Source organism: Macrobrachium rosenbergii, chromosome 21 (genome assembly GCF_040412425.1).
Source record: "Macrobrachium rosenbergii isolate ZJJX-2024 chromosome 21, ASM4041242v1, whole genome shotgun sequence".
Taxonomy (NCBI): Eukaryota; Metazoa; Arthropoda; class Malacostraca; order Decapoda; family Palaemonidae; genus Macrobrachium; species Macrobrachium rosenbergii.
In genome coordinates, this window is record NC_089761.1 from 23117231 (window position 1) to 23144269 (window position 27039).

Below are 27039 nucleotides of genomic sequence, written 5' to 3' on the forward strand. Positions count from 1 at the left end.
GACTTTGCCACTTAATATCTTGCGTAAATGATGCCAAATTCACTTTATAAGTAGTTGGGTTAAACTGTACAAAACTTTAGGGTAACTAATTCCGTAGTGCACAGTGTAATTGGTCCGAATACGCTATGATAGCGAATTTTTTCTCTTTCTTGAAACAGCAACAGATTATTTCTTATTACTTTAAATCGGAAGAACTCTCTCATTGCTAAAAACCAAGCTGTCTTTTATATATGCCTGTACTGTTTTTGCACGCTTTCCTGATCATTCTGTTTCCAAGCCTTTGAATTCTCTCTCCGATTCACGTTTTCTTCGACTCTTTATAACATGAGTAGGGGACTGACGACGTCGGTTTCCAACTCTGTGCATTTTTATACAACATACCCATCTTAACTCTTAAAGGTATGCATTTTTATACAACATACCCATCTTAACTCTTAAAGGTATGTAATTGATCATTGGTTTTGTAAGAGGCTTTCTGATAAATTCTGTAGTGATGCAGTAATTATTACACTATCACACACACACACATTATATATATATATATATATATATATATATATATATATATATATATATATATATATATATATATATATATATATATATATATATATATATATATATATATATACTGTATATATATGTATAACTTTTTAAGGTTATTTGCCTTCTGCCCATGAGAGAATGAATAATCAGGGGTCAACAGTTCTAGTATACCTTCAAGTTTTTTAATTAAAATTTCCGTATGAGATTTCGATGCTGATATGTATTCTGTTGACAGTGTGACCTCACGTCAGTCCTTGATTCTGCTCTTCTTCTCCCCTAAACTTAGGAAATTCTCTCTCTCTCTCTCTCTCTCTCTCTCTCTCTCTCTCTCTCTCTCTCTCTCTCTCTCTCTCTCTCTCTCTCTGGAAAAATCTAGAAACGCCTAAAAGAGCGAGCACATTATGTGCAACATGAAATCTTATAGGACCGATATAGAGTTTAACTTATGCTTGTTTAACTTATGCCTTTCCCCGTGGCATTCGTTAGTAAATAAGACTTAGCTTTAACTAACCCATCTCTGTTCTTCAAAGTTTCACAGAAAAACAAAGAGAAGAATATCAAACAAACATTTGCACAGTGCACTGGAATGTCACAAGTAAACGTATTTAATGTTTTTCACTGTAGGTGGAAAGTAGGAAGTGTCTTTGGAGTGGGATCTTTTTCCTAGATAGTAACCCCAGCAAGATTTGGGGGTCGTTATCTAAAACTAATATTTCTTGGGGGTCATTATCTTTATAATAATTACAGTTTTTTGTTTATGTTTTTACGGTCATCCCCAACGGGCTTGTACTAAACACGCCGCCAAGGTGGAACATACCGGCTTAAAACCATTGGGGGTCACTATCTAGGAAAGTTACCAAGAGTGCAAAGATAAGAGACGTCTAGGAAGGTTCCAGACTGATGGACGTCCATTTGAAATATACTGAACATCCAAAATGAATTGCGAGGAAAGAAAATATAAACTTTCAGTCAGGGCCGATTTTTATTTGTCATGGGGGCTGATGTAGAAATGAGATGCCTCTCTCTCGTGTTGTATGTCTGAATATTTCGGTTTAACTTCAGTATATCGTCTCGACTAAATGACAAAATCATATAAAAGATGAAACTGATTTGTATTTCTAATAGTCTTACAAAGATGCCACTTGTGAATGACAAAATCAATACAGTGTTCACTGCAAAGAGAATGCTAGCAACTTTCAATGTGTTCGTAGGTTTTTTGTAGTCACCCATAAATTACTTTTACGTTTTCTGTGGTGGGATTAGTTGTATCGTTTTCTTTATATACCATCGTCCGGAGGTCCGCAACAATCTAGCAGAGAGAACCTAGTTATGCCCTCAAAGTTTAGGCAAGGCCTTTGCTGGAATAAGGCCCGCTTATTCTGAACCAACCGCCAGCAAAAGCCACGTCTGATCCGATCGCATTTTGAAAATAAATTGATGAGATTGACAGAACTGACCGTAGAAAATGGAGCATAAGTGGTCGGGAAGGAAACAAACAATGATAGGAGAATTTTACTCCCAAATAATAAAGAAATATTACGTTTAAAGTATTCCTTTTTGATATATGGTTCTATTTTAATACTGACAAGCATCAGAAGACTGTGATAGTTAGAGAAATTTGGAACATGGGGAACTGGATAGACAGAAACAATGGAAAGTTGAGATAAATAAAACAGCCTTGACAGGAAAAATCTAAGAGAAGCGCAGATATGTAAAATAAAAATGGCAATTCGTTTAGTATGCATAGCATTAAAATGAAATTAATGAACCGGCAAAGTGGGTATTTCGTGGATGAAACTTTATCATACCACAAGCAATGGCAAACGAATCAAGCAAATATGCCTTATCACCAAATGAAAATTTTCAAGATCAGATCCAGTGGTACGGCAGCGTAGTGCCCTTTTCAACCCCAGGCCCGAAGAAAACAGAAAAGAAAATTATTGCTAATAAAACTCCATTGGTTGTGTAGGAAAAGCTAGAAACTTGTGTCTAATAACATTTAATGTAACATATACAGAATATCCTCTATTATCAGAAACTCTTCAATTGTGGTGATAACAGGCTACATGACTTTCCCAATTGCGTTAGAGGTCTCTATGTGATGTGAAAATAATTTCATTTCTAAAATTTTCTATCATGGACAGACAAAGGATAGTATTTGGCCAAAAGATGTTTAGGGAAAGAGATGCTATCTATTATTGAAAATTGTCTTTCACTGGTTACAGTTTTTTTTTTTAGAATGAAGAACTTTGTTCTCATTTTTCTTACTTTACCTGTGATAAACAAGAGTGTATTAGGTTGCCTACTGAATTGGCCTATGAAATAGAGAAGGAACCTCTCTAGGACATTTGGTTCTGCATAATTTGTACTTCTTTTGTTTATTGCATGTAGATGCTCTTGTGAATGCTGGACAGAGTCCGGAGGTTCATGCCAGTCCTCCTATTCCCTTACTAAACACCTAACTACACTACCTCGTAGTTAAATGCAATAGTTGCTTCAATAGTTGGCGAAGTGTGGAGGCATAAGGCCAGCTTCATTTAGCCACAACATATTAGCCACTTTGGATAACAACATCGCAGACAGCTACCATATTAATTTATGATATAAACATTTAACAATTTACTCTTAGTATATATAGTATTCTATTTTAAGTCTCATCAAAGTAATTATTTTTATAAGATTTAGTTTATCATTCATTAAAGAGAATTATGTTGATATATTTTACTCCAAATCAGCTGGACATTCGTATTTATCCCAAAGGGCATGTGCTAGTAAGTTCAATATCTTTAGGTTTTTTAATAACTTTAAACCCTTTTCACTATTAAGCAACAATTGTTGTCATAGTGATTTAAGGGATATGCATTTGCTTATTCCCCACTTTATACCGCCTTCACATTCCATCGTTGCCGTGAAAGAAGAAGAGTGTTGGTGTTTTGATATCGGATTCGAAAAAAACTGTTTGCGTTCTGGCGCGAAACTTCTCAGTGTTAACGAAAGTAGTGTTTTAATGGTAATAAGTCAGGTTTTGCATATAGTGCCTTCTCTTTATGCAAGCTACAAAGGAACTGACCCGGCCTACTTGTAATTTGTAATTGCTTTCCAAGAAAAACCTACCAACCAGCACAGCTTAGACTAGGATATTCGAGTCTGCCGGAGGCTTCTGATGTTGAAAATTAGCTTGTTTGGCCATTATACTATCAGCTATAAGCTGGATACAATAACTCAAAAGGTAAGCTTGAGGTAAATTTAGCTTTTACTCAAAGTGACGCTGGAGACCTTTGGCTAACGTGAGATATGGGCCCAACGGTACCGTATTAGAAATTATAGGTGTCTGGCCCTCGCCGGTCGACGACCGTAATATTTACCGTCTTTTGCTTTCGGTTTTGTAGTTGATTAGGTTATACCTTTTGTTTGTGTTTATAATAGGCTATTTGCAGTCTTTTGTTTATGTTTGTACTTGCATCACCAAGGGGCTGGTACTAGCCTAAATGCTGTGCCTATTTTTCATGTAAACTGATATTTACCAAACCAAAAAGGTGTAGCAGTAGCGTAGTCTTCAGTTATACATGAATTATCCTAATTTTTCTCCCGACGAATGAACTGGAGACATACCCTAGACTTTTTTTTTTCCCTAGTTGGTGTTTGTAAACACTAGGCAATGGGCGTATAGCCTACCCTAGCTGGCATGGTAAAATTTTACTTTAAACCATTATATTGCATATTGGACTTGAAAATACAACTTCTCCATGTATTAACCCTCAAGGTGCCAGAATCAGCACTTTATAGCCTATGTTGCACCATGATGACAATGATATTATCGACACTTTATTTTCAAATACTGTGGTAAATTTCGTCCCGCCCCTTAGTGTTGCTGGAGTGATGTCAACAGTCTCACCAACCATTCAGTTCACTCTTGAACCTAAGAGATGCCAGATTTTTCTTTGTCACTGGTATAAAAATAGCAAAATTGTAAGCCTTCCTTAAGTCAGGGGAGCAGGGCCAGTGAAGCTTTTGTATCCTGAAGCTGAGCAGTGGTCGGAGATTTTTATAAAACTTTGTTTATTTTGTAAATTTTGGAGGTACAGTAATGGCCTTTGATGATGATGCTTCTTCATTTTCATCAAATTGTGATATTGAGGTAGATAATTACAATGACAGTGATGACAGTAATATTGGTTTTTAGGGTAGTATGCATATGATAGTTAAAATACACACACATACACCCACTCAGCCAATTAATAATTGTTGTATATATTTTTTTTTTTTCAGGTGTTTCTTGAATAGCCAAGGAGTAACATTATCATGAACAAATCTGAAATTATCTCAGACTATTGTACAAAGCATTCCAAAAATAAACATGGTTTTTGTAAAAAATTTTCTTTCCAAAAATACTCTTTTTAAATATCAATTTTTAAAGGTATCTTTTATCTTATTGTTGGTTAATAATCTGCGACAAAAGGCAATTACAACCATGTATAACATTAGGTGGCAATTACAGCCATGTAGAACGTTAGGTGACAAGTTAAAAGATGAGCAAGAAAATATGGCCCTGTTACTGAAGTTAAAGTACAAATGAATAAAATTGCTCTTGTCTCTAAATTGCATCTCTGTAGATAATAAGTTGTTATAAAGACAATGGATACCACTTATATCCTACAATTTGGGGGACCACATTGTGAGTGCAGGGTTTTTGGGGTGGGGAAAAATTCAAAATGAATAAAAGACAAGAGATTGAGTTAGCCTTACCTAACTTAGGGGGTTGTATTCTTACCTGGCTGGAAGGGCTTTGCCCTCCCTTGATCCCCTCCCCACCTAACAAAACCTAGGATGCCAGGTCCTCGCCTAGACCTCCCTACCTAACCTACCCTGGGGGCTTTGTCCTTACCTAGCCCTAGACCCACCTTCTAACTTAACCTAGGAAACCAGGTCCTTAGACTTACCTCAGTCAGAATCAAAACTATCAGATGGATTGACGTGTCAGATTGGTCAGGATCTTCCATAGATGTTGAAGACTGCTGGGTGTCAGACTGCGGTGGGTTAACCAGTGGTTCATGAACAAAATTAACTTCTATGTTCACCCCTAAAATTTAAGGAAGAATTATACTTGGCTACAAAGAATTAGGTAAAACATGTTCATGGAGGTAAACGAGTGTCAGTTGAAGAGAATGAAATTCAGCTTGGAATTTAGCAATAAAGCCAAAGTAATATGCAGAGTAATTAGGACAAAACTGAACCCAAGGCACCACAACTGCAAACTGAAGCCGGCTTTCCAAATTTCCTAAACCCCACATAATTTGTGACATAAAACAATTAATTACGCTGCAGCATTTTCCCATGTACCCTCAGTCCTGGGTGAAAATAACAGGTTTCAGACATGTAATCCATCCTTGCCCACAGTGCACTTCATGAAGGTGGTCCAGTTATACTGTACTTGAAAGATATTGGTTACATCAGATTGCTAAGCATTGTATGCACAGATACTTTTAAACAGGGCCTGTATTCAGCTGCATCAATTTGCCATTCTTTTCAGTATTCCATTTAACCACAAAGTACTAATTGTGTGATTGCTGTTGGTTCTAGTTGAGCCAGTTACTGTATCTAACCCTCTTATACTGTGCCATTCTTTTTTGGTTTAGTAACCAGCCCTTTCTTGAACTATAGTCTTGGTGGACTCTTGGAAATAAGACAGTTAAGTTTTATGATATGTTATTGTTGGCCTTCTTGCTACTCTTAAATTATATATGAAATTATAAACATCTTTTTTCTTTTATTTTCCAGTAAACCAAGAAGGAACCATGAGGAGGTCGGGTCGTCAGAGGTGTCCACCAGTTGAATTTTGGAACTTTGAAAGACCTGATTATTCTGTATCCCATGAAGTTTCCTACAATTTATCACTTTTGGGAGGCCTTTCACGAGGAGGAAGAAATTCTATTCAGAAAAAAACTAAGGACATCAATAATGCTCAGCAGATAATTCCTAGAGGATTCAGTATTGTTGTAAATGACTTTGCCAAGACAAAATCTGCTGTTAAAAAAACAAATCATAGCTTGACACCCCCTAAGCCAAGAAAAAACACCAAACAAGTTAAGGCATCAACAAATGCACTTAATATAAATTCTCGTTCTTTCACAAGGACTCATACGAATGAGAAACCTGAGAAAAATAAGACCATAAAAAATAATTCAAAGAATCAGTCTAACAATAGTAACAGAAGAAATAAAGCTGTCAGAAATGGCCCATCAAGAGACGAAAATAAAAATGATGTTCTTGAGTCTCCGAAGGTTCATCCAGGAAAGTTTGGTAAGTCCTTATTCCATCAAACTTTGGAGTTCATTTTTGGTATGTTGACTTTTGAAAAATTCTGCTTAAAGCTTTATAAATTCTTGGTAATAATATATTCTGGAATTTCCAGTGATAATAGCTAGTATTTTGTGTATTTTATGATTTTAAATTACTAGAATGCCACAAATTTTGCACTTTAACTAGATAGATATTTGCATTATGTATTTTTGACGTTTGACTAAGTTGAGTTATGCTCCCTGAGAGTTGCCACTTCAAATCTGCTTGTCAAATTACCTTTTGAAAGGTGGTGATCATGTAGAAGTTATGTACCAGGTAAGTCCTTTCCTCATTTTCAGGGTATCTGAATGCAGTTCAGGTTTGAAGTTCTGTATGTTGCTAGTTACGGCAAGGCATCAGCTTTTGAAAGTTGTCATTAAATTGACTAGACACAGAATGTGAATATTTTCTAGGATTTATGTACTGAAGTATTTGGTCTCCACAGAGTATAATTTTTTCATAATTGTCAGCATTTGGTTTTATTACAGCTACAGTTTCTTGTATAATTTGATGGGTATTAATTTCTTCCTCAGGTTCTTCAAATACTATATTATAATGACTGTTAATTTCCATTTATATCATTGTTTTTATCATCCAGCTATTCAAATTTATGAATCAGTCATACTGTATTTACATTTTGGGCTTTCAGGTTACTTTGAACTTGTAGAGAGATCACATAGTTCCTATAGGTAGATTTGTGCCCAAAAGGTCAAGTATTGTGTTTAGAAGTAAGTTGTTGAATATCCATAAATCTCAGGTTTCACCCTGTAGTAACTGTGTTTTCCCTTATTACCAAACTTTGAAAATCTTTTGGTGCTGGGTTTTGTAACTCTGTGATCTTCCATCCTTTAGGAACACAGTATTTTGTTTCCCATGCAGTTAAGTCCTACTCTTTTCTTCCCCTTCTTTTCCTTGTTTCATTTTTGGCTTGGGCTTGGAAGGCATTGGGCCACCTGTTAAATTGATCTCTGCCCTTTAAAAAAGACTGGTACTCAAAGTAGGACCCTTGAATAACACATCAGCATTGGTTAATTCAGCTCTCAAGCATTATTGTAACTACTCTCTAATGTTCATTTCATAACTGATTTGTTTTTGAAGTTTCTTAGCAATTTCTTGTGTTTTTGTTCTTTTGTGCATTCATCTCTTGTGCAGTGTTTGATATGGAAATACTGTAAACATGCTGAACTGTTTGTTTGTTGGGACAGGTGGTTTTTCTATCATTTTCTTGTCACTTTATCCAGGAAGTAAGCAAAGTAAGAACTGCAGCTGCCAGTGCCCTTCATGTAGTTTATTTTACATATATAGGTAACCCTTACAGTGTGTGTGAAAGGACTGGTCTGCACATTGGATATGTATTGTATATCCCACAGTTCATATTCATAGGGAAATCAGGACACTCAGTATTCTTTTTTGGAAGCTTGAATTTCAAGTCAGTGGCCCATATGAATAAGTTTCACCTTCTGAATAATAATAATGTATGTGTGATTTTTAACATTGGGACCTTTTGACAAGTTAATGAAGACCCATAAAATGATGGTTCCTGAACTTGTTCTTTATGGTGACCAAATTTAAGATTCCTAGGTGAAGTTCCCAAAATTTTCTTTGGTGTGCTTATTTTGGATGACATTTGGCCATTGCATCATTAGGCTTTTTTGGAAATGTGACCTCATTGATTTAAAGTTATATGTACATGTCCCTTAGAGAACAATTGTACTACAGCGGAAAGTTGTCAGTGCAAGATCACATCTGTTTTTTCAAGCTGAGGGTTTGCAAATAACTTAAAGCCATGATCAGACGAGACCTGTGTGATGTGCAGATTGTAGTTAGAATTAGCCTTGTGTCATATGTGAAATGGTATTCACTGTGATAGCTTAGGAGAGAGAGGATGATAATTGCCAAGGAATGTTTGAAGATGTTAGGATTTGACATAATTGAGATTGATTGGACAAACAGTGCTTTGTATATGACAATCTAGAATAGGATAAAAATACATAAGATGTCCAGTGAATGACTGGGAAAATTCTAGTCATCAGCATGATGATAAAAATGGTATAAGGACAGTGTTTGATTATTGTATGATTAAAGTGGATGGTTTGATGACTTTGTAAACATACAACTGGTGTATTTTCACATAAAAAAGTACAAAGGGGCAAACAGTTGACAGGGTAAGATGCGACTTTTTAAGAGACTTGATAGTTATTGATGGCACTGACAGTTAGGTACTACTCTGTTTGTTTGTTTGTTTTTTCCACTCCATTTTCACTTTTTTGTTCATGTTTAGGCATTATGCTAAGGGAGAGAATAAGGGAATGATTCATTAACTAACAAAGTTACTGTACCATAACACAAGATCTGTAGAGAAGGCAGTGGCAAATACATAGGAAGAATTTATTTGAGGTTTTGTATCCATCAAGGGTCAACCCTGAGCTCTTTGCTGTTACTGTAGTGTTGGAGGCAGTTATACCAGCACTGAGGAGGGGGGATCTTTGGAAGACTCTGAAACTGCCAAGATAGGACCTTTTGTTGGTCCTAAGAAGTCTGTTAAGGTGTCCATATGAGGCATTAGTATGGTTTAAAGTCTTTACTTATGCTAATGGTCTTTCTACCTTTGCCACTTTAAGACAAGTCTGTGCACTCTCTTGAGTAAGTTAATGCATAGGCTACCAAGGATTGAAAGTTTTGGTGCCTTTTGCCATTCTATTACTTATGTACCCTGTCAGGTACTAGTCAGGTATGTAAAGCAGCTTCTTGTTTGCCCTGTCAGAGTTAGTAACCTGGAATGCTATCTTATTCTGGAACAAACAAGTTACTTTGTGGGCTTTTAGGAAATTAATGCTCTATATATGTTAAACTTCATCTTCTTTATAGTTTCACAAGCTTCCATCTCTTAGGAAATTAATGCTCCTTTTGTGTTAAACTTCATCTTTATGGTTTCACAAGCTTCTATCTCAAGAATGTGACATGTGGTGCAGCTTACTCTTACTGTTTCCTGGAGTAGCAGGGGGACTTGTGGTCTTGCTTCAGGAGAGGTTCCGGGATCTGTATATTCGCTTTCATCACCTGAGCCATCCTTCTTTTATCCTGTTTGACACATTCTGATATAAACTCTTAATGGATAAATGTTATCGTTTGCTACATTAGTTGCTCCTTGAGTGCACCCTGTGGGAGCATGGGTTTCCCAGCTTGTAGCTTTAACTTGATGGTTCTGAAGAGGAAGTAGACTTGGTAACTCAGTATATGAATATAGTGAGTTTGTGCTAAAGCATCAATGTTTTAAACCAAAGTTACTATTAGATTACAAACTTATTTCAGATGAGTTCCCACCTCACAACCCAATTAGGGCATTACTCACGGCATTGAAACAATTTTTTTTTTTTACATACTAACTGTATGCAAGCATTATAAACTTTCTGAGCAAATTATTCATTGCATTTTTGGGTGTTACATTTGTTTTTTGATAGTTGTATAAGATTATTCATTATTATTATCAATAAGTAGTTTAACCAGACACTAAATTAATGTTCTGATCTCTTACAAATATCAGTACTCTTGACTACTAGTACTGTATAGCAATATTGGTATCTGGATAATATTGCTGTACTATACTGTGATGGCTTTTGAACTTTGCCACATGAAAGAGATTGATTTATAGCCATCTAGATCTCTGCAGATAAAAAAAGAACATTCAAATTTACTTTTGATCTACCTTACATTTTCCAGTACAGTATTATTAGTATGGGAATACTGTATATTTAGACATACAGAATTATGAATTACACAGTTCTGTAATTGACCTGTGTATGACAATCTGATTAACGACAGTCCATCTTGCATCTGTTTTAAAAATTTTTATACTTATTCTGTGATCATTTCATTAACTTGCAATTAAATTACTTGGTACAGTATTTATTTGTAGTAAATGAAAATAGTTTTGGTCATGTCAGACTGTTAAAAAAAAGGAATAGAATATGATGATAATTAATACTTAGTTTATAGGGTGCTTTTGTGTCAAAATATGTGGAGTATACTCATAAGCCAGGCTTTTCAGATTAAGTGTAGGCATATTTCCTCCATAGAGTATTGAAAGAAAGCAACATATTTACCATTAGATACTGTATATTATCTGCTTGTGTATTTCTTAATTGATATCAGTCTGTTCTCTGTAGGTATTACTTTTGCTAGAGGTAATCTCTAGCTTAGGAAGTCACAGTTAGCTACCAAGTACTTTTATTTTACTTTTTTCATTGACTTTGTGCAATAGCTAGTTGCTTTTCACTGTATTTATGTCATGAGAATGGGAAAATGTCTCCAGTGATATGCTTTGCTGTAATTACAATATTGGATACAGCTATACCTATCAGTCTTGATATATGTACAGTACATATGTTAGACATTGGTTCTCAAATATGAAATTTGTTCTTTTCTCAGGCTTACAAGAGAAACAAGTACCTTCAGGTAGAGGCAGAAAGGCTCAAAAGTGCTTTAGTAGAATGAGTGAAGCCAGTGATTCAGGGATCACTGATCTGGATATCTCTTGTGGAAACACATTGATAAATGAAGCAACAACAAATGCAAGGGTTGCCGAGATATCCAACATCAATATGGGTTAGTTGATAATATAAGAAGATTGCTGTTAAGGTTGTTAGAATGGAATATTTGTGTGGTGAACTCAGTAATCTTGAATTTAATGATATAGCAGGCTATGCCTCTTGAAATTTAGGGGATTTATATTTTTACAAAACCTTATTTTACAGAGTCAAACCTCATTTTACAAGGTCTTAGTTACTGTATTGAAGAAGAAACTGTGTGTAGATTCATTACTGTAACTGTTTTATGTTCTGCTAGTTCCTTAAGAATCACTTGGACAAAAGAGTGAGTTGCGCAACCTGACCTATAAAAGTTCCCTAGGGTCTGTGGTATATGTTTTCAGAAAAAAAGAAAGCAGTCCTGGTATGTAGAAATATTAGTTGGGAAAAGAATTATGACATAGAACGAAAAATGGAAAACGTTGATAGCTTTCACACAAACTAAAGTTCTCAGGTTTAATCTTGGATACAAACTTGAACTAGGCTCATTGCATACATAAAAGCAAAAGCAAACATCCATTACACATAAGAAAATTATCACACATAACTTGGGGAGCTGACAGCTCAAGCCTGATAATATACAAAGAAACTGTTCTCTCTCTGTTTTAGGCTATGGAAGCCTGTTATTAAAAGATTTGGAACCTGTTACAGATTACTCTTCAGATCTTCCCCAAATAAGTCGTAAATGCCGAAAGTGGCAACACTTTGCTCCCTCTTCATTTTGACTTAGCTGCCATAAGTGTGCATTAAAAATTCAGGTAGACTCTTCAGCTAAAGATATTTTCAGTCGTAGAGATATTTTTATAAATGGCTATTCCCCACCATTCATATTTACAAGTAATTTTTGAGCCAATAGCACTCTCTCCTGAACTATTATTTCCCCCTCCTTGGATTGTATATGAAATACATGTCTGTACACTATCCAAAAATTATGCTTATTCCCCTAAACATCATAAGCAACATGTAGTAGAACATACAAGACTTAAAGGTCCACATTAGACAGTCTATACAGACAAATCCAGATCTTCCAATGACTAGAAGGCTTTCAAAATTATTGTCCTAAAGATCCCTTTGTTCAACTAAATTTTAATTTCATAAATTATGTGAAGCTGGTATAAATGTTGAAGTATGTGGGGTCCTATCACATGTAGGCATTACAGTAAATGGAGATGCTGATAAAGCAGCCAAAACTGCATTCGTTTGGCTAGATCAAATAAACTTGAACCTCTCGGTGATCTATTAATATCTCAAAACCATCATCTTAGATAAAAGGCAAACATTTTTAAATAATGAATCTGACAGATATAAATTATTAGATTTGCAAGAAGCTTCAATATATTAAGTTATTCAAGTTATTCTAACAATAATTAGGAAGAAACTCATGGAGCCAACCCTGTGATAGTTAAGAATTTTAACTGAAGTGGTCTGGTTAAACTATTTATGAATAATGATAATAGTGAGTTGTAATATGATAAACATATTCTAAAATAGACTTTAAGAACAAATCCGTTTGCCCAACCTTGTGAGAAGTAAGAAAGTTCACGGTCAGGATTTGATATTTGTTAATGATAGAATTAAGTGGATTTATGACCTAGCTAAGTGCATCACCATTGTCCTTTTTTGGCACATCTGCATCACTTATTGTTTAGTAAGTAGCAGTTCAGTCCATTGTTGACAGCATTACTTGTCAATACGAGTAATACTGATTCATAATTTCACATGTTGCACATACAGTATTAACCATGGTCTTTCAAACCCTTGAAGACTGCTAGGGTGTGGCCAGATAGAAAAAGCAGTGCAGCCCAACCTAATTAGCCATTTAAATCTTTCCTTCAATGTTAATCCCTTGTTTATGGTTTTTCCTGAGGCTTGTCATTTACTGTACTGTACTTCATTTTCTGAAGAATGTCATGGAGAATATTCAGGTTTCTTTTATTTTCTCTCTGCAGTGTTTTTGGGAATAATAATGATAACAACAACAACAATAATAATATAACAACAATAATAATAATAATAATAATGTTTGAATGCTTATGCATATAAAAACTGTGAAGTTTTCTGTGGTTATGGCTTCATGAATATTTTTTTCAAGCAGTCTGATTATCTACTTTCCCTTTATCAGTTATTTATTGGTTACAGGGTTGCGTTTTTCAAGTTCTTTATATCACGTTTACAAATTCAGTGAATAGACATCTCCAAAACTGGTTATTTTGGCTGTACAAGCAATAGCCTCTGCAACATCACTTATAGGACCTCCTTGTTTATCTAAAATGAAATATTTTAGAATGTTTTTAATTATTTCCTCGTCCTGAGAGTGGGGTGTTAAATATGGCTTTCCATACTCTCTCTCATCACAATAGCAGCTTGAATGTGATTGCTCTGTAGGTAAATGTTTGGTTTAACATTAAGCTAGTAAGATGACCACTAGTGTTCTAAATGTCCTATGCTGACCATGTGTTTCAGAAACCAAGGTTTCATAGCACAGGTAAAAAATTATCACACATCTCTTTGCTTTTTATTAACAAAATTAAATTTACAGTGAAAATATCTAAAGTCATATTTGTTTTTAGTGTTAATTTTTAATTCTTCACTGTATTTTTAAAACCTTTTACTTGAGAAGGCTCTGCTAAGCCCATACATGTATTAGAACCATGAGAAGTATGTTAAAGATCGAATTCCTTATTTGCCCCATATTAGCGATCCTAAGAGTGTTTGATAGACTATAGGTATCAATCAGGATACAAGGAACAATGGGGGAAGATCTTTGAAGTTACTGGTTATTATTACAAACCTAACTAGTGTCTGAAGACAAAGTGATAGTATATTTCCATAAATACAAATTTTTTATTTAACTGCAAGTGTCAGCCTTCCTCATGCTATGCTGACCAAGGTTGAAAAATCGAGATTTGATTTGTTTATGGGCAACTATTGTCCACTAACTTAACTTTTCCGAGCAATATTGAATATTAACAAAATTAGGTGTTTGTATTATGGACTAAAAAAATTATTTTAGTACATGGCAAAGTACAGTATTTTATAGATGAATGTAAATGTGCCTAGCACCAATTTTATATATATATATATATATTTCTGACTCACGTCGGGATCACGCCAGGTCTCTCGGAGTGCAAGAGGCGTTTATCCACTGGGCCACACAAGTCTAATTGTGTGCCCAGTGGATAACGCCCTTGCTTTCCACCTGAGAGACCTGGGTTCGATCCCCACGTGAGTCAGAAATTTATTTCTGTTCACACGTGATTGTGTGTTGATGATTTATATATATATATATATATATATATATATATATATATATATATATATGTACAGTATACAGTGTATATATATATATATATACTGTATATAATAGGAGAGAATATGATTCCACTTTTTTGTGTGTCTCTTATTTGATGTAGTGCCTATGTTCAGATCTACTTTATTCTCACCATTTTAGAGATTCCCTATTATGTGTACTTAAATAATGATTCCACACTCAGATTTTTAATACTTTGGACATTTAAATTGTAGCCATGTGTTTAAAGTCAACAATGCTTTTCAGTTTGTCAGGATTTTCAAGATGCAACAGAGGGACCAGATGACATTTTATCAAATCTCAGTAAAAACAACAGCTATTGTAGAAATCGGAAGCCTCCAAATTTCAAAGGAGTTTTGTCAAGTACTGCAGTCAGTGAGGTAGACATAAGTAAATTCAACTCGTCAAACAGCTGCAGTGATGGAAGAGGTGTAATATTTAAAGTGCCCAGATATGTTCCAAAAATATTTATGAAGAAAAACTTGACAGTTGAGCCAGCTCTAGATAGCATAGCAGAAGAAAAGGAAAATGAGATTGAGTCTCAGTCAGATGCAACCACATACTTAACTCCTAAGAAAACCAGTACATTAATTAGGTCTCGAAATCTGAATTTAGAAGATTTGCAAGAAGATGGGGATGATATGCAAACAAAAGCCCAGTCCTCAAGGAAACAAAATAAAGAAAAAGAAGCTGAAAAAGAAAATCATAAAGATTTTTCAAGGAATTCCCAGATGCCTATAGACACAACATCCCAAAACTTGACTACACAAAGTGGTAAGTCTTCATAAGTTTTAACATTAGTAGAGTGAGAAAACAGTTGTTAATGTCATGTAGTAGCTTGCAAAAGTGATGAATAGATAAATGTGAGGTAATCAACAATAAAATCGATGCACCCAAATTCAGTAGATGTCAGCAGGAATGAATTTGCTTCCCCCTGAAACATTTGGAGATCAGAAGATCCCACAACTGCACTAGGCAAACTACGGTGTTCCACATTCAAGTTGTAGTAAAAAAAAAATTTAGTAAACTGAGTAGTATTAAACCTGATACTAGAAAATGACACACTTTGCAGCAGCAGCCTGCCAAATCTCTAATACTTGTAGAATAATATGCATCTGCCTCAGGACACCATGAGCATCACACACATACTAGAACATAGAGGAAGCAAAAGGTTGCATTGAGCAGTTGATAATGATGGCTTCAAAATTCAGTCTGGTATTGGATTTGCTGCCATATCTTAAGCATTACAAATTAGATGTTATTAATATTGCTTCAGTTTTGTATAGTAATAACAAAAGTTAGATAAAAGTGCTGCCCCAAAAAGTATTTCAAGATTGTCATTCTATTGAAGCATTCCATAATATAAATTTTAGTATCTTGTAAAATTAAGTATTTACTCCAAACTTACTTTAAGGTGGCACAGAAGTCAAACGGTAATTGAGATCTTTGGTCGTATGGCATAAAAGTATAAGCAATCCAAAGCTGGTTTTAACGTGATCAGAATTGTTTAACCCTTAAACGCTTACTGGACGTATCATACGTCGACTAAAATTGTCTGTTGGGTGCCAAGTGGACGTACCGCACGCCGACTACAAAAATTTCAACCTTCGGTCAACTTTGACACGACCTAAAATGGTCGAAAAACGCAATTGTAAGCTAAAACTCTACATTCTAGTAATATTCAATCATGTACCTTCATTTTGCAACAGATTGGAAGTCTCTAGCACAATATTTTGATTTATGGTGAATTTTTGAAAAAAACTTTTTTCTTACGCCATGTATTAACTCGGCCGAAAATTTCAGAAATTCTTCAATCATTTTGTCGTAATTTTTGCACTGTTTTATATTAGCCGTTACATAAAAGTTTTATATATGAAAATGTGCACAATTTCATGTACAATACAACAGAAAATAACTCATGGTTGTAGCTTTATCAGTTTTGAAATATTTTCATATAAATCTGGATAACTGCCAAAATTTCAAACCGGTCAACTTTGACTCGATTTAAATGGTAAAAACGCAATTGTAAGCTAAAACTCTTACATTCTAGTAATATTCAATCATGTACCTTCATTTTGCAACAAATTGGAAGTCTCTAGCACAATATTTTGATTTATGGTGAATTTCTGAAAAAAACTTTCCATACGCTCTGCATGCGTAACTCGGCCTTTCCAACATCTCAGAAATTCTTTCGTCATGTTGTCGTAATGTTTGCATCGTTTTACATTAGTCGTTACATAAACTTTTATATAGGAAAATGTGCGCAATTTCATGTAGAATACAACAGAAGATAGCTCATGGTTGTAGCTTTATCAGTTTTGAAATATTTTCACATAAATCACGATAACTACCAAAATTTCAACCTTGGTCAACTTTAACTCTAATCGAAATGGTCAAAACGCAATTGTAAGCTAAAACTCTTACATTCTAGTAATATTCAATCGTTTACCTTCATTTTGCAATAAATTGGAAGTCTCTAGCACAATACTGTATTTCGATTTATGGTGAATTTTTGAAAAAAACATTTTCCTTACGTCTGCGCTGGTAACTCGCCCGAACATCTCAGAAATTCTTTTCGTCTCGTTGTCGTAATATTTGCACCGTTTATATTAGTCGTTACATAAAGTTTTATATATGAAAATGTCTGCAATTTCATGTACAATACAACAGAAAATAACTCATGGTTGTAGCTTTTATCAGTTTTGAAATATTTTCATATAAATCACGATAAATAGAAAAAATTCAACTTTCGTCAACTTTAACTGGACCCGAAATGGTTAAAAACTGCAATTGTAAGCTAAAACACTTACAGTCTAGTAATATTCAATCAATTAGCTTCATTTTTCAACAAACGGGAAGTCTCTAGCACAATATTTCGATTTATGGTGAATTTTTGAAAAAAAAATTTTACGTCCAGCGTTAACAATTCATGCATCATTTTGTGATAATATTTTTTCTGTGTTGCTTTGATCTTTTTACAATTTGTTATATACCAAAATCATCGCAATTTAGTGTACAATACAACTAAAAAAAATTAACTCATTAGCTTTAACCGTTGTGCTTACAGCGCGATTTGTATACAATTATATGTTTTTTTTTCGCTGTCATATATTCCAATATTTATATATGATAATGATATTTTTTCATTTCTGATGGTTGCATACTAAACTTCAGGCAATGACAAAAAAAGGAGCCAAAAATGAACTCTTAATCTTAAAAACTAAGCGTGCTGTGATTTTTGAGAAAAAACTTTTTTTCCGCTTCGGCGCTAACTCACGGAACGCCGCCGGCATACAGGAGACGTTTTTGTAAATAGAGGCTCGACGTTTAAGGGTTAATAAGATCACTGAGTCACTTATGGTCTCATGAAAATCAGTATCAGTGGAGCCTGCTATTTTAATGGATAATATTTATGGTAATACTTGTATGGATTAAAATTACTTAGGAGTATGACATTCATTTAATGAAAACGATCATTTGTAATTTTGTCTCCTCTGAAGTGGTTAAATACTCACATGACCCAATTTTTTTTTAATTACTCTATAACATTTAATCATACCCAGTTAGACACAAATCTCTTGAGGTATCCTCAAAATGTTCAGTTTTTCAAATTATAGATTTTTACAAGTAGGCAGTACAGTAGTGGCTACAGTATCTCATGTGCTGTGCTTAGTATGCAGTAATGATGATTCTTTGCTGCTTCCTTGTATCCTGTAGCAGCAACCATTTTTGATCATCACCTACTCCTCTGTTTCCATTATTCTTTTACCACAGGCTGCTTGGCTTTTTCCAATTGCTCTTTTATTAATTTTTATAGGTCAAAGTACATTGGTTGACAGCAGTATAGCACAAATGTAAACAACCTTATGGTTGTACAGCCATGGTCAAAGCAGTTTTAGTTTTACAAAACAAAATTGATCTTTTTTCCTGCAAGCCCATCACTTATGCAAAAACTCCTTTCTCCCATCCTAGCTGATCTGTTGTAGCTTCTATCCAGACTGCATGAAAAGTTTGATAATTGATTGCTGTGCACATGTGGATCCAGGTCTTACATGCTTGGGGCTACTAGCACTTTGCCTGTTTAACAGAGGACCTGCAGTACAGGCAGTCCCCGGTTAACGACAGGCTCGGTTAACAGCGATCTGGTTTTATGGGGCTTGTCTAGCGACGAAAATCGGCAATTTTCGGTGCCGAAAATCGCCGATTTCCGCTTATCGGCACCGATACATACCTAACAGAGGCGCCAATAACCCCTGAAAATCGCCGAAAAAGCCCCTAAATTGCCGATTTTCAGTTAGTGGTGATTTCCGGTTATCATCACACCCTCAGAAACGGAACCCCACCGATAACCGGAGACTGCCTGTAAATTTGAAAACTATGAACTTGGTCACTTATGAATGATATGTTGTATATGAAAAAGTAGATTTTATTTTAATAAATTAGTTTTTTGAAGGCATATCTTTTGCAGGAGCATATTTCTAATGTTCCTTGAAAGGTATTTTTAAGATTATAGGTTAAATTTGAATGCTATAGTTCTCTTTTCCATAGGGGGCTACAACTTAGTATCCTTGGGCAACTCATTATAGATAGTGCTGACAATTCTTCATAGCATCCCTTCAGTCCCAGCACCATTGCTCTCTGTGCTCTATTGTACTTATGTCATGCTTTAGCTCTAACTATCCTGCATACTGTACTGTAGTTGCATGTAATATCTGTTTCACTAAACCATGTATGTTTTCTTAATATTAAATGATATTACTAACAAATTTTTTCAGCCTGCTAATATTACTAAAGTTATCATATGTGTTTACAGATTTTGGAAGCTTCAGACGCTCAAGTAGGGTTCGTACGAAATGTCTTGAATTTTGGAACTTTGAAAAAGCCCATGTTACGACTTTGAACAGTGGAGAAGTTTCTGTTGTTTACACAAAACAAGAAGACCCAAGTAAAACCATTAGAATAAGTAAAAGGGGAGACAACCCAAATTTAAATCCTGTTACTTTGCCTCCCGATACAAATAATAAGAATGATACCCTCATAGAAAACAAAAGAAAGTCTGAAGTGCCTCAAAAGTCTTTAACCAAAGAAGGGTCCAAGAAAACAAGTACCTCAGCACGTAAGCGCAAGAGTGCCTCGTCAGATACAGATGAATCATCTTGTTCCACAGAAGTATCTCCCAGAAAACGTGGGAAAAGTCATTCCACAGATGTTTCTCCCAGAAAACGTGGGAAAAATCATTCCACAGATGTTTCTTCCAGAAAACGTGGGAAAAATCAAAGTAAGTCATAATTACTCTATGTACGTTACATATGTTGACTTTTCAGTTCAGAAGTTTAATATCTTATCTATTCTGTCTGCCTGTACTGAACAGAATTAAAGAAATCATCACTGTGTAAGTACATAATAGAATTTATCAAGTTTGTTGTATTTTTGTAAACCTTATCAAATTTCCTTATTAATTGATTGATCTTAGGTTTCTTTAGATTTGCGAATTTACTTTATGTAAACCTAGTAAGGAAAGCTGCATATGTGAAGGAATCTTATTAACTTGATACCTTTTCACTATATCCTTGTTCATCTTCAGCTTTGGTTTTTTAATTTTGTTTATTAATACAAAGCATAAAATGTCAAAAGCTTATGTATTTTGTTTTGTTTAGCAAATCGGCCTAATTCTCAGTCTAAATTTACACCTGTTTCACAGATGTTTCTCCCAGAAAACTCGGGAAAAATCATTCCACAGATGTTTCTCCCAGAAAACGTGGGAAAAATCAAAGTACCTTAAGTAGTAATTATTGTATGTACATGTTTCATGTGCAGAGTTTTCAGTTCAGAAGTTTAATGTCTTATTATTAATATCTTATTATTCTGTCTGTGCTGAACAGAATTAAAGAGATCATCACTGGGTAAGCACATAATAGATTTTATTAAACTTATTGTATTTTTGCAAACCTCATAAAACTCTTCATTAATTAATTGATCTTAGGTCTCTTTAAATATCTGTGAATTTACTTTATGTAAACCTAGTGAGGAGAGTTGCATACATGCAGGAGTTATTAACCTGGCACCTGTTTACGGTGCCCTGGTTCATTTTCAGTTTTGTTTTAATTTTGTTTAGTAATACAAGGCACAAAATGTGTCACAAAAGCCTATTTTATTTTGTTTAGCAAATTAGCCTAATTCTCAGTCTAAATTTACATTGAATTATAGGTGATCTTATATCTGGAGTACCTCATCTCCCAAAAGCACTTTAACATTGCCATTGATATAAGTGGAATTTTTCTCCTTTTGCTTGATGACCTTATTACTTTACAACATTAGTAGGGCTCTGTTCACAGTGTGCCTTGTGTGGCACTAAAGGTTCTTTGTGATCCCTTCAGCCTTAGGGATACTGCTTTCTGCCTTTTTCTTTTCATCTATCACTGTTGCTTAACTCCTACCTGCCTGTTCAACTTGTTTAAGGGGGTTTGGTGAAGGTTTTTATTTATTGGGATATAAGTATATTGTACTGTTTGTACCAGGAATACAAGACATCATATACAAACAGTTAAGCCCCAAATAATGGTCTTTGGCCCTTTTGTATTTTGCCCCTTTCGTAAATATATTCAAAAGCTTACTCTCCTTATATTAATTACTCTGCATGAATAACAATAAATGGTACAAAGCCCTAGTAATAATCTTGGAAGAACTATAATGTTCTCATAATAATTGTCATCGGCTTGAATTTTACTGTTACTAAACAAGATTGCCAAAACTCAGTCGTTTCAGATATAAAAGAAAAATATAAACCACTGTTTGAACAGGTTTGGTCCGATTGTTTATGAAATATTAATAAAATTACTTAAAAAGTTGTGGCAATTTGATAGTTTTATGTTATATGAGTTATGCTTTGACATAAAAGGTTCTAAAGTTGGAGTTGCCTGACTGTGGGCTGATGTGTTGACATGGTACAGGGACCAAGGTTTCAAAGCCTCCATTTTAGTGATATCTGCTCATTACCAGTGAGGAAAAGGTGTCATTAGTACAAATTTGGAGATGTCTTTTCATTTTATAATAGAAATTAGATTTTAAAGTAAATTAAATTACTGTAATATGCTTGGATTAACTGCTATACTTTGTTTATTTTCAGGTTTTATTGTAAATAACTTCCTGCCTACAGTTGAAAAGGTGGAATTCAAGTCACTGATGTTTTATCCTTGGAGAGAAGATGATTTTGTATGTTACATGGCTCGAAGTTATTGTAACAAGGAAAGAAATATTTATGCTGGCTTTCTCTTTCTTGAAAGGGGAGAAATGATTTGGTCCACAACAAAGTATACGGTAATGTATTCTTGTTATTGTGTTGCATGGACTCAATTAGCTTAGATATCTTTTTCCATTGATATTAACAAATTTAAAATATGAAAAGATATAGAAAGACGTTTATGCACGTGACATTAATCAACAAAAATAAGTAAGTAAACCATTCCTGAATTTCATAAAAGTCCTATTAAGTACAGATTTATTACTAGTTATTAATAAAAATACTGGATGTTCAAGAGTAACTATGTTGGCTATTTTGTATTTGAATGCACTTTGTACAACATTGTAATATGATGATCTTATTCTGTGCAATCTTATGAAATACTTCAGTTCAGATTTATGAAGGTACTATAATCATCTAATGACATTTGTCATAAAATTAACTTTGAGTATATGGTAAAGTTTGTAATTAGATTTTTCTTATAATGAAATACAGCATGTGGATAAGTAGGTATCCCTATTATGGGTGCTAAATATAGTCCTAATATATCTAATTAATACTTACCTTTTTGTGAAATTGTTTAAGTATTAACCATATTGATAGTAGATTGCAGTAACATTTACACCTTTAGATTTATCATTAATCTAATATCAGTGAATAATAGGGATATAAAATTTAATGTGATATTTATGCATCCTACAGTTCTTGAAATCTCTAATATTATTGACTATTATAAGTAGGCTCACTTTTGAATATCAGTATTTTGGCTAATATATTTTTCACTCAATTGTTTGATGAAAGAATAGATTTAGATTTTATTATACACTGGCAGCTCAGCTTAAAGTTATACTTATTGAATGTGTCAAGCCTGGGAAACAAGTGCACGTTTGCATTTTAGGTGTGGTTATTTTCTCCTGTGCTAAAAGTTTTAGCCACAATGTTCAGTATAGTTAAATTATACAGTATAATGTAATGTACCTGCTGCATATTGTTAAATTTACATTTAAAAAGTCATTTCTGAAAGTAAATGTTTCACTTTGTTCATCTGGCAGTCATGTGCCAGAAATTCTGAGTTGTTTGGTTAAGTAAGTTGTAATTGCATGCATATAATTATGTACTGTACCTGTATTTCAATATTGGCAATCATGCTACTGCAAATTGTAAATCGGATACATAAAAAAGTTCCTTGCATGAATTTTTTTAAAGTAAATTTGTTTCAATCTGAGGTCTGTGTTGTGAATCAGACTAAAATGTCCCGAGTCACCACAACCCCACTGGGGTCTCATTCTGCTTTATTCATAGTCGTCAGGTATATTACATTATCCCTGATATGGTTTGGTATTTGGTATTTTCATTGACATAAATGGTATTTAAGGCATTGTTTATATTTTGTCGTCTTCAAGGTAAAATTTTGTGCTGTATGTAATTAATTTTTTAGTATGTACCTGAGCATCACTGTATGAAACACTATACACATACCTTGGCATATCTCTCTCTCTTTCTCTCTCTCTCTCTCTCTCTCTCTCTCTCTCTCTCTCTCTCTCAATGTTTTGTAATCGAAGCACAAGTACTGCGATTGGGTATGTTTTTGTTACGCTAAGTGGTACAGTACTACAGTACTGTACGTGTGTTTAGAAGCAATTCATTTTGCCATTATATCTCTGAACTTCAAAAAATAAATTAATATTTTGAATTTAATGATAATTACACAATACTGGCTATGGTAGACTATTAAATACTTTTATGAAATTGCTGTTCATTAAAAGCTGTGCGAGTTGGCTCCAGAGTGGTGTATCATGCAGGTTATATGCCATTTGTTAGTATAGGATTTTGATACTTATCAGTAGGAGGCAGGCACTCCCCCCCCCCACACACACACACACACACCTGTCCATTACAGTATGTTAAAATGCCATTAGGACTTGTGGCATTTTCATGTATAATGTACTGGCTAGTACGATTTTTGGAGTTCTTTATGCTCATATTACAGGTTTTTAAATGTTTCTATAAAAATCTGTAACTATAACTGTCAGCCTTGTATAAATGGACTTTGTAACGATTTCCCACTTGCTGGCTTAAAGAAAAAAAAAATCTTACTCCGGCATCTCTTTGCTCTTGTGCATTTCTCATCATCTTTTGTCTTTTCAACTGTATTTTATATTTTCCTATCTTGTATTTTATATTGTGTACTTTCTGTGCTACTGATACATTTAACATATACTGTCTTTGTTTTATATTTATTATTGTATTTTTACGTATTTAAATAATATTGCAGCAGAGCAAGTATTCTTACTATGCTTTACTTACTCTCATCACTAATTGTTTTTCTTTATAGAGTACATTAAATAAGATCACAAATGTAGGCTTGAGTGATACACCATAAATAGATTAGCACATTCAATAAATATACATAAAAAAGGCAAACTAATTACAAAATAATTGCTTTTAATTTGTAGCGAATTTAATTACTGTCTTTTTGGATATCCACTGTTATATCACTGCTGTATATCTATAAAATACTCTCCATCATGATGTTAGAGTTGTGATGGTATTTGTGATTTGTAATGCATTTTGAAAGGTACATTGTGCTCCTTGCAGTTGGCTAAGTGCTGTGGGAATTGTAAAGGCAAGGCAGTGAACTAAACAAGAAAAACTTGTGGAAGTGGAAGCCATACTGTATGGGCCTGTCATCTAAGAGTTAGCAATGCATTAGCATTACATAAAGAGAAGGTGTTTTAGTGAAGTATACTGAAGTTTCAATACCCACTCGGTAAAAAAAAAAAAAAAAACTAAGTTCTAAGAGATGTCAAGCCCGTTGCAGAAAAGTAGGAACATTCAACAGTGCAATAAGGATATAGCTTTAAAATTAGGCTTGCATTAACATACACACTAAATTAGCAGTACAGTGATAATTACAGCACATGAACCCAACTTACAATTGCTAAACACACAACATTTAACACCCTACATAGTGGGGACAGTCTATCTTTCACTTAAGTACTGCTTATTGATGCTTGAACAAATGTTCATATGTATGCCTCTACACAGATAAAGCATTTGCAGACGTGTTATAGTCAGGAATTGTAACTCAGTGATCTGTTTAAAATACTAGATAAAAATAGTGCATGTGTATGTTTGTACTTTTATAAAACTTCTCTAGTTTTATGTTCAAACAAACACTTGTAAGTGATCTGTTATTATTGTGATCTTCATTTCATAAATGTATTTTAGAATAGCAGTGGTTTACTCCGGAATTAATATGTTAACACTTGCTTTTTTCCAGACCTTTTCTGTCATTGAAGGGGAGGGAGCATTATCAGTACTTGATTCGGATGATGATGGAACTCTAGTATTATTATCAGCAAATGTAAAAACCGTTGTTCCTAGAGGTAAGGTCTGATAATTAACTTTTATGAATTATTTATATTGAATATTTTGTTTTACAAACCCATTAACCATAAATACTGTAGTCTTAACTGTGTTGAATGCATCTAGATGTGTCAGTTTGAAGTGTTACAAAGTAAGATCTATCTGTGCTTCTCTAGCCAACTCCAACAGGTCCATAAAGCCTTGCCATTCAAATTTTGTTCCTTGCTCTTGTCTAGACATGCTGCCACTTGTCCCAAGACACCAAAGTGATTTCTGCTGTTTTGTTTGTGCCATCAGTGAATCATCATTATTAAAGCAGTTTCATCTCACTCTCATTTTTGTGATGCAGTATAATGCTTTATTGTGAGGTACAGTATTCGCTCATTGGTCTAGTTGTACTTAATAATGATGGCACATATAACTTTTTTTTCTTTCTTTCTAAATAATTGGCTAAAAAAATCACCCCCGTCTTATATGCAAAGGTTAGGCCTCCCATAGGCTAATGTTATCCCAACACTTTACTGTAGGTTAAATCCCAGAGGGTTAGTGCTACCTAGCCCAATTCTATAATGTGTAGTCCTTTATTATTATTATATTATTATCATTATTATTATTATTATTATTATTATTACTACTATTATTATTATTACCAGTATAGGCAGTCCCCGGTTAACGGCTGGGGTTCCGTTTCCGGTCGAGCGCCGCTAACTGAAAATCGCCGATAATTATGGTAATACAGTAAATGGCATTTGCGATGTCGTAAGCACTAATAAACTGCGTATCGGCACTGTTAACCATATATCTGCGCTGATAAACCGCTTACCGACACTGATAAACTGCTTACTAATGCTGATAAACCGCTTACTGGCGTCGATAAACCGCTTACTGGTGCCAAAAATCACTTACCATTGCAGAAAATCTGGTTAACAACATCGTTAACCAAGTGCCATAAAACCAGGCCATTAACCAATGCTGCCAATAAGTAAAGACTGCCTGTACTGTAAAAGGAATTATTGTAAACAAAGTACCGGCAGTGTTCATCATTGCTAGCTGATCCATCATCATACCTAAATAAACCTCATTATACTCTTTATAGTAACCAGCTGGAAACTACAGAAGAGAGACAAGTCCATAACTGAAAGGAAAAAATGGTAAAACGCTAACCTTTTAAACAATATATGAAGGCCACAGTGAAACGGCCATCATACGAAGTGGAAGGTGTGGGTGCATTTGCATGTGGTGAGTTCGTTCAGTAGCCCAGTGCGCTCAGAATTTCAGATGACTTTCTGATGCCTCCTGTCTGTTATTTTAAGTGTGTACGTAGTATGAACTTCTTTGGTACAAAGAGTTCATGATCATAACAAAACAGACTGGGCTGCTCCTGCTGGATGGTAGATACAGCACTGTCAAGTGCTGGTTGTTTTCAGAATTTTATTTTTAAGAATACATATGGCAGTAGGAAAGTATACCTTAATTTAACCAGACCACTGAGCTCTCCTAGGGTTGGCCCGAACGATTAGACTTATTTTACGTGGCTAAGAACCAATTGTTTACCTAGGAACGGGACCTACAACCTATTGTGGAATCCGAACCACATTATACCGAGAAATTAATTTTTATCACCAGAAATAAGTTCCTCTAATTCTTCA

General features: G+C 34.5%; 1 protein-coding gene across 6 annotated transcripts in view; it reads left to right on the top strand.

Moving 5' to 3' along the window:
• The window catches only part of LOC136849812 (micronuclear linker histone polyprotein-like), a 113725-nt gene that overhangs the window by 82594 nt on the left and 4092 nt on the right, over positions 1-27039 (top strand). For 2 of the 6 annotated variants that reach the window (XM_067123253.1, XM_067123254.1), the window contains exons 2-7: positions 6325-6846; positions 11314-11490; positions 15028-15555; positions 19595-20059; positions 21908-22098; positions 25305-25410. In XM_067123253.1, coding sequence (XP_066979354.1) covers positions 6342-6846; positions 11314-11490; positions 15028-15555; positions 19595-20059; positions 21908-22098; positions 25305-25410 — 1972 coding nt within the window. In that variant the 5' untranslated portion in view covers positions 6325-6341. Of the gene's footprint in view, positions 1-3445; positions 3776-6324; positions 6847-11313; positions 11491-15027; positions 15556-19594; positions 20060-21907; positions 22099-25304; positions 25411-27039 lie in introns of those variants that run through there. The other 4 variants (XM_067123252.1, XM_067123255.1, XM_067123257.1 and 1 more) reach the window with 4 other exon arrangements.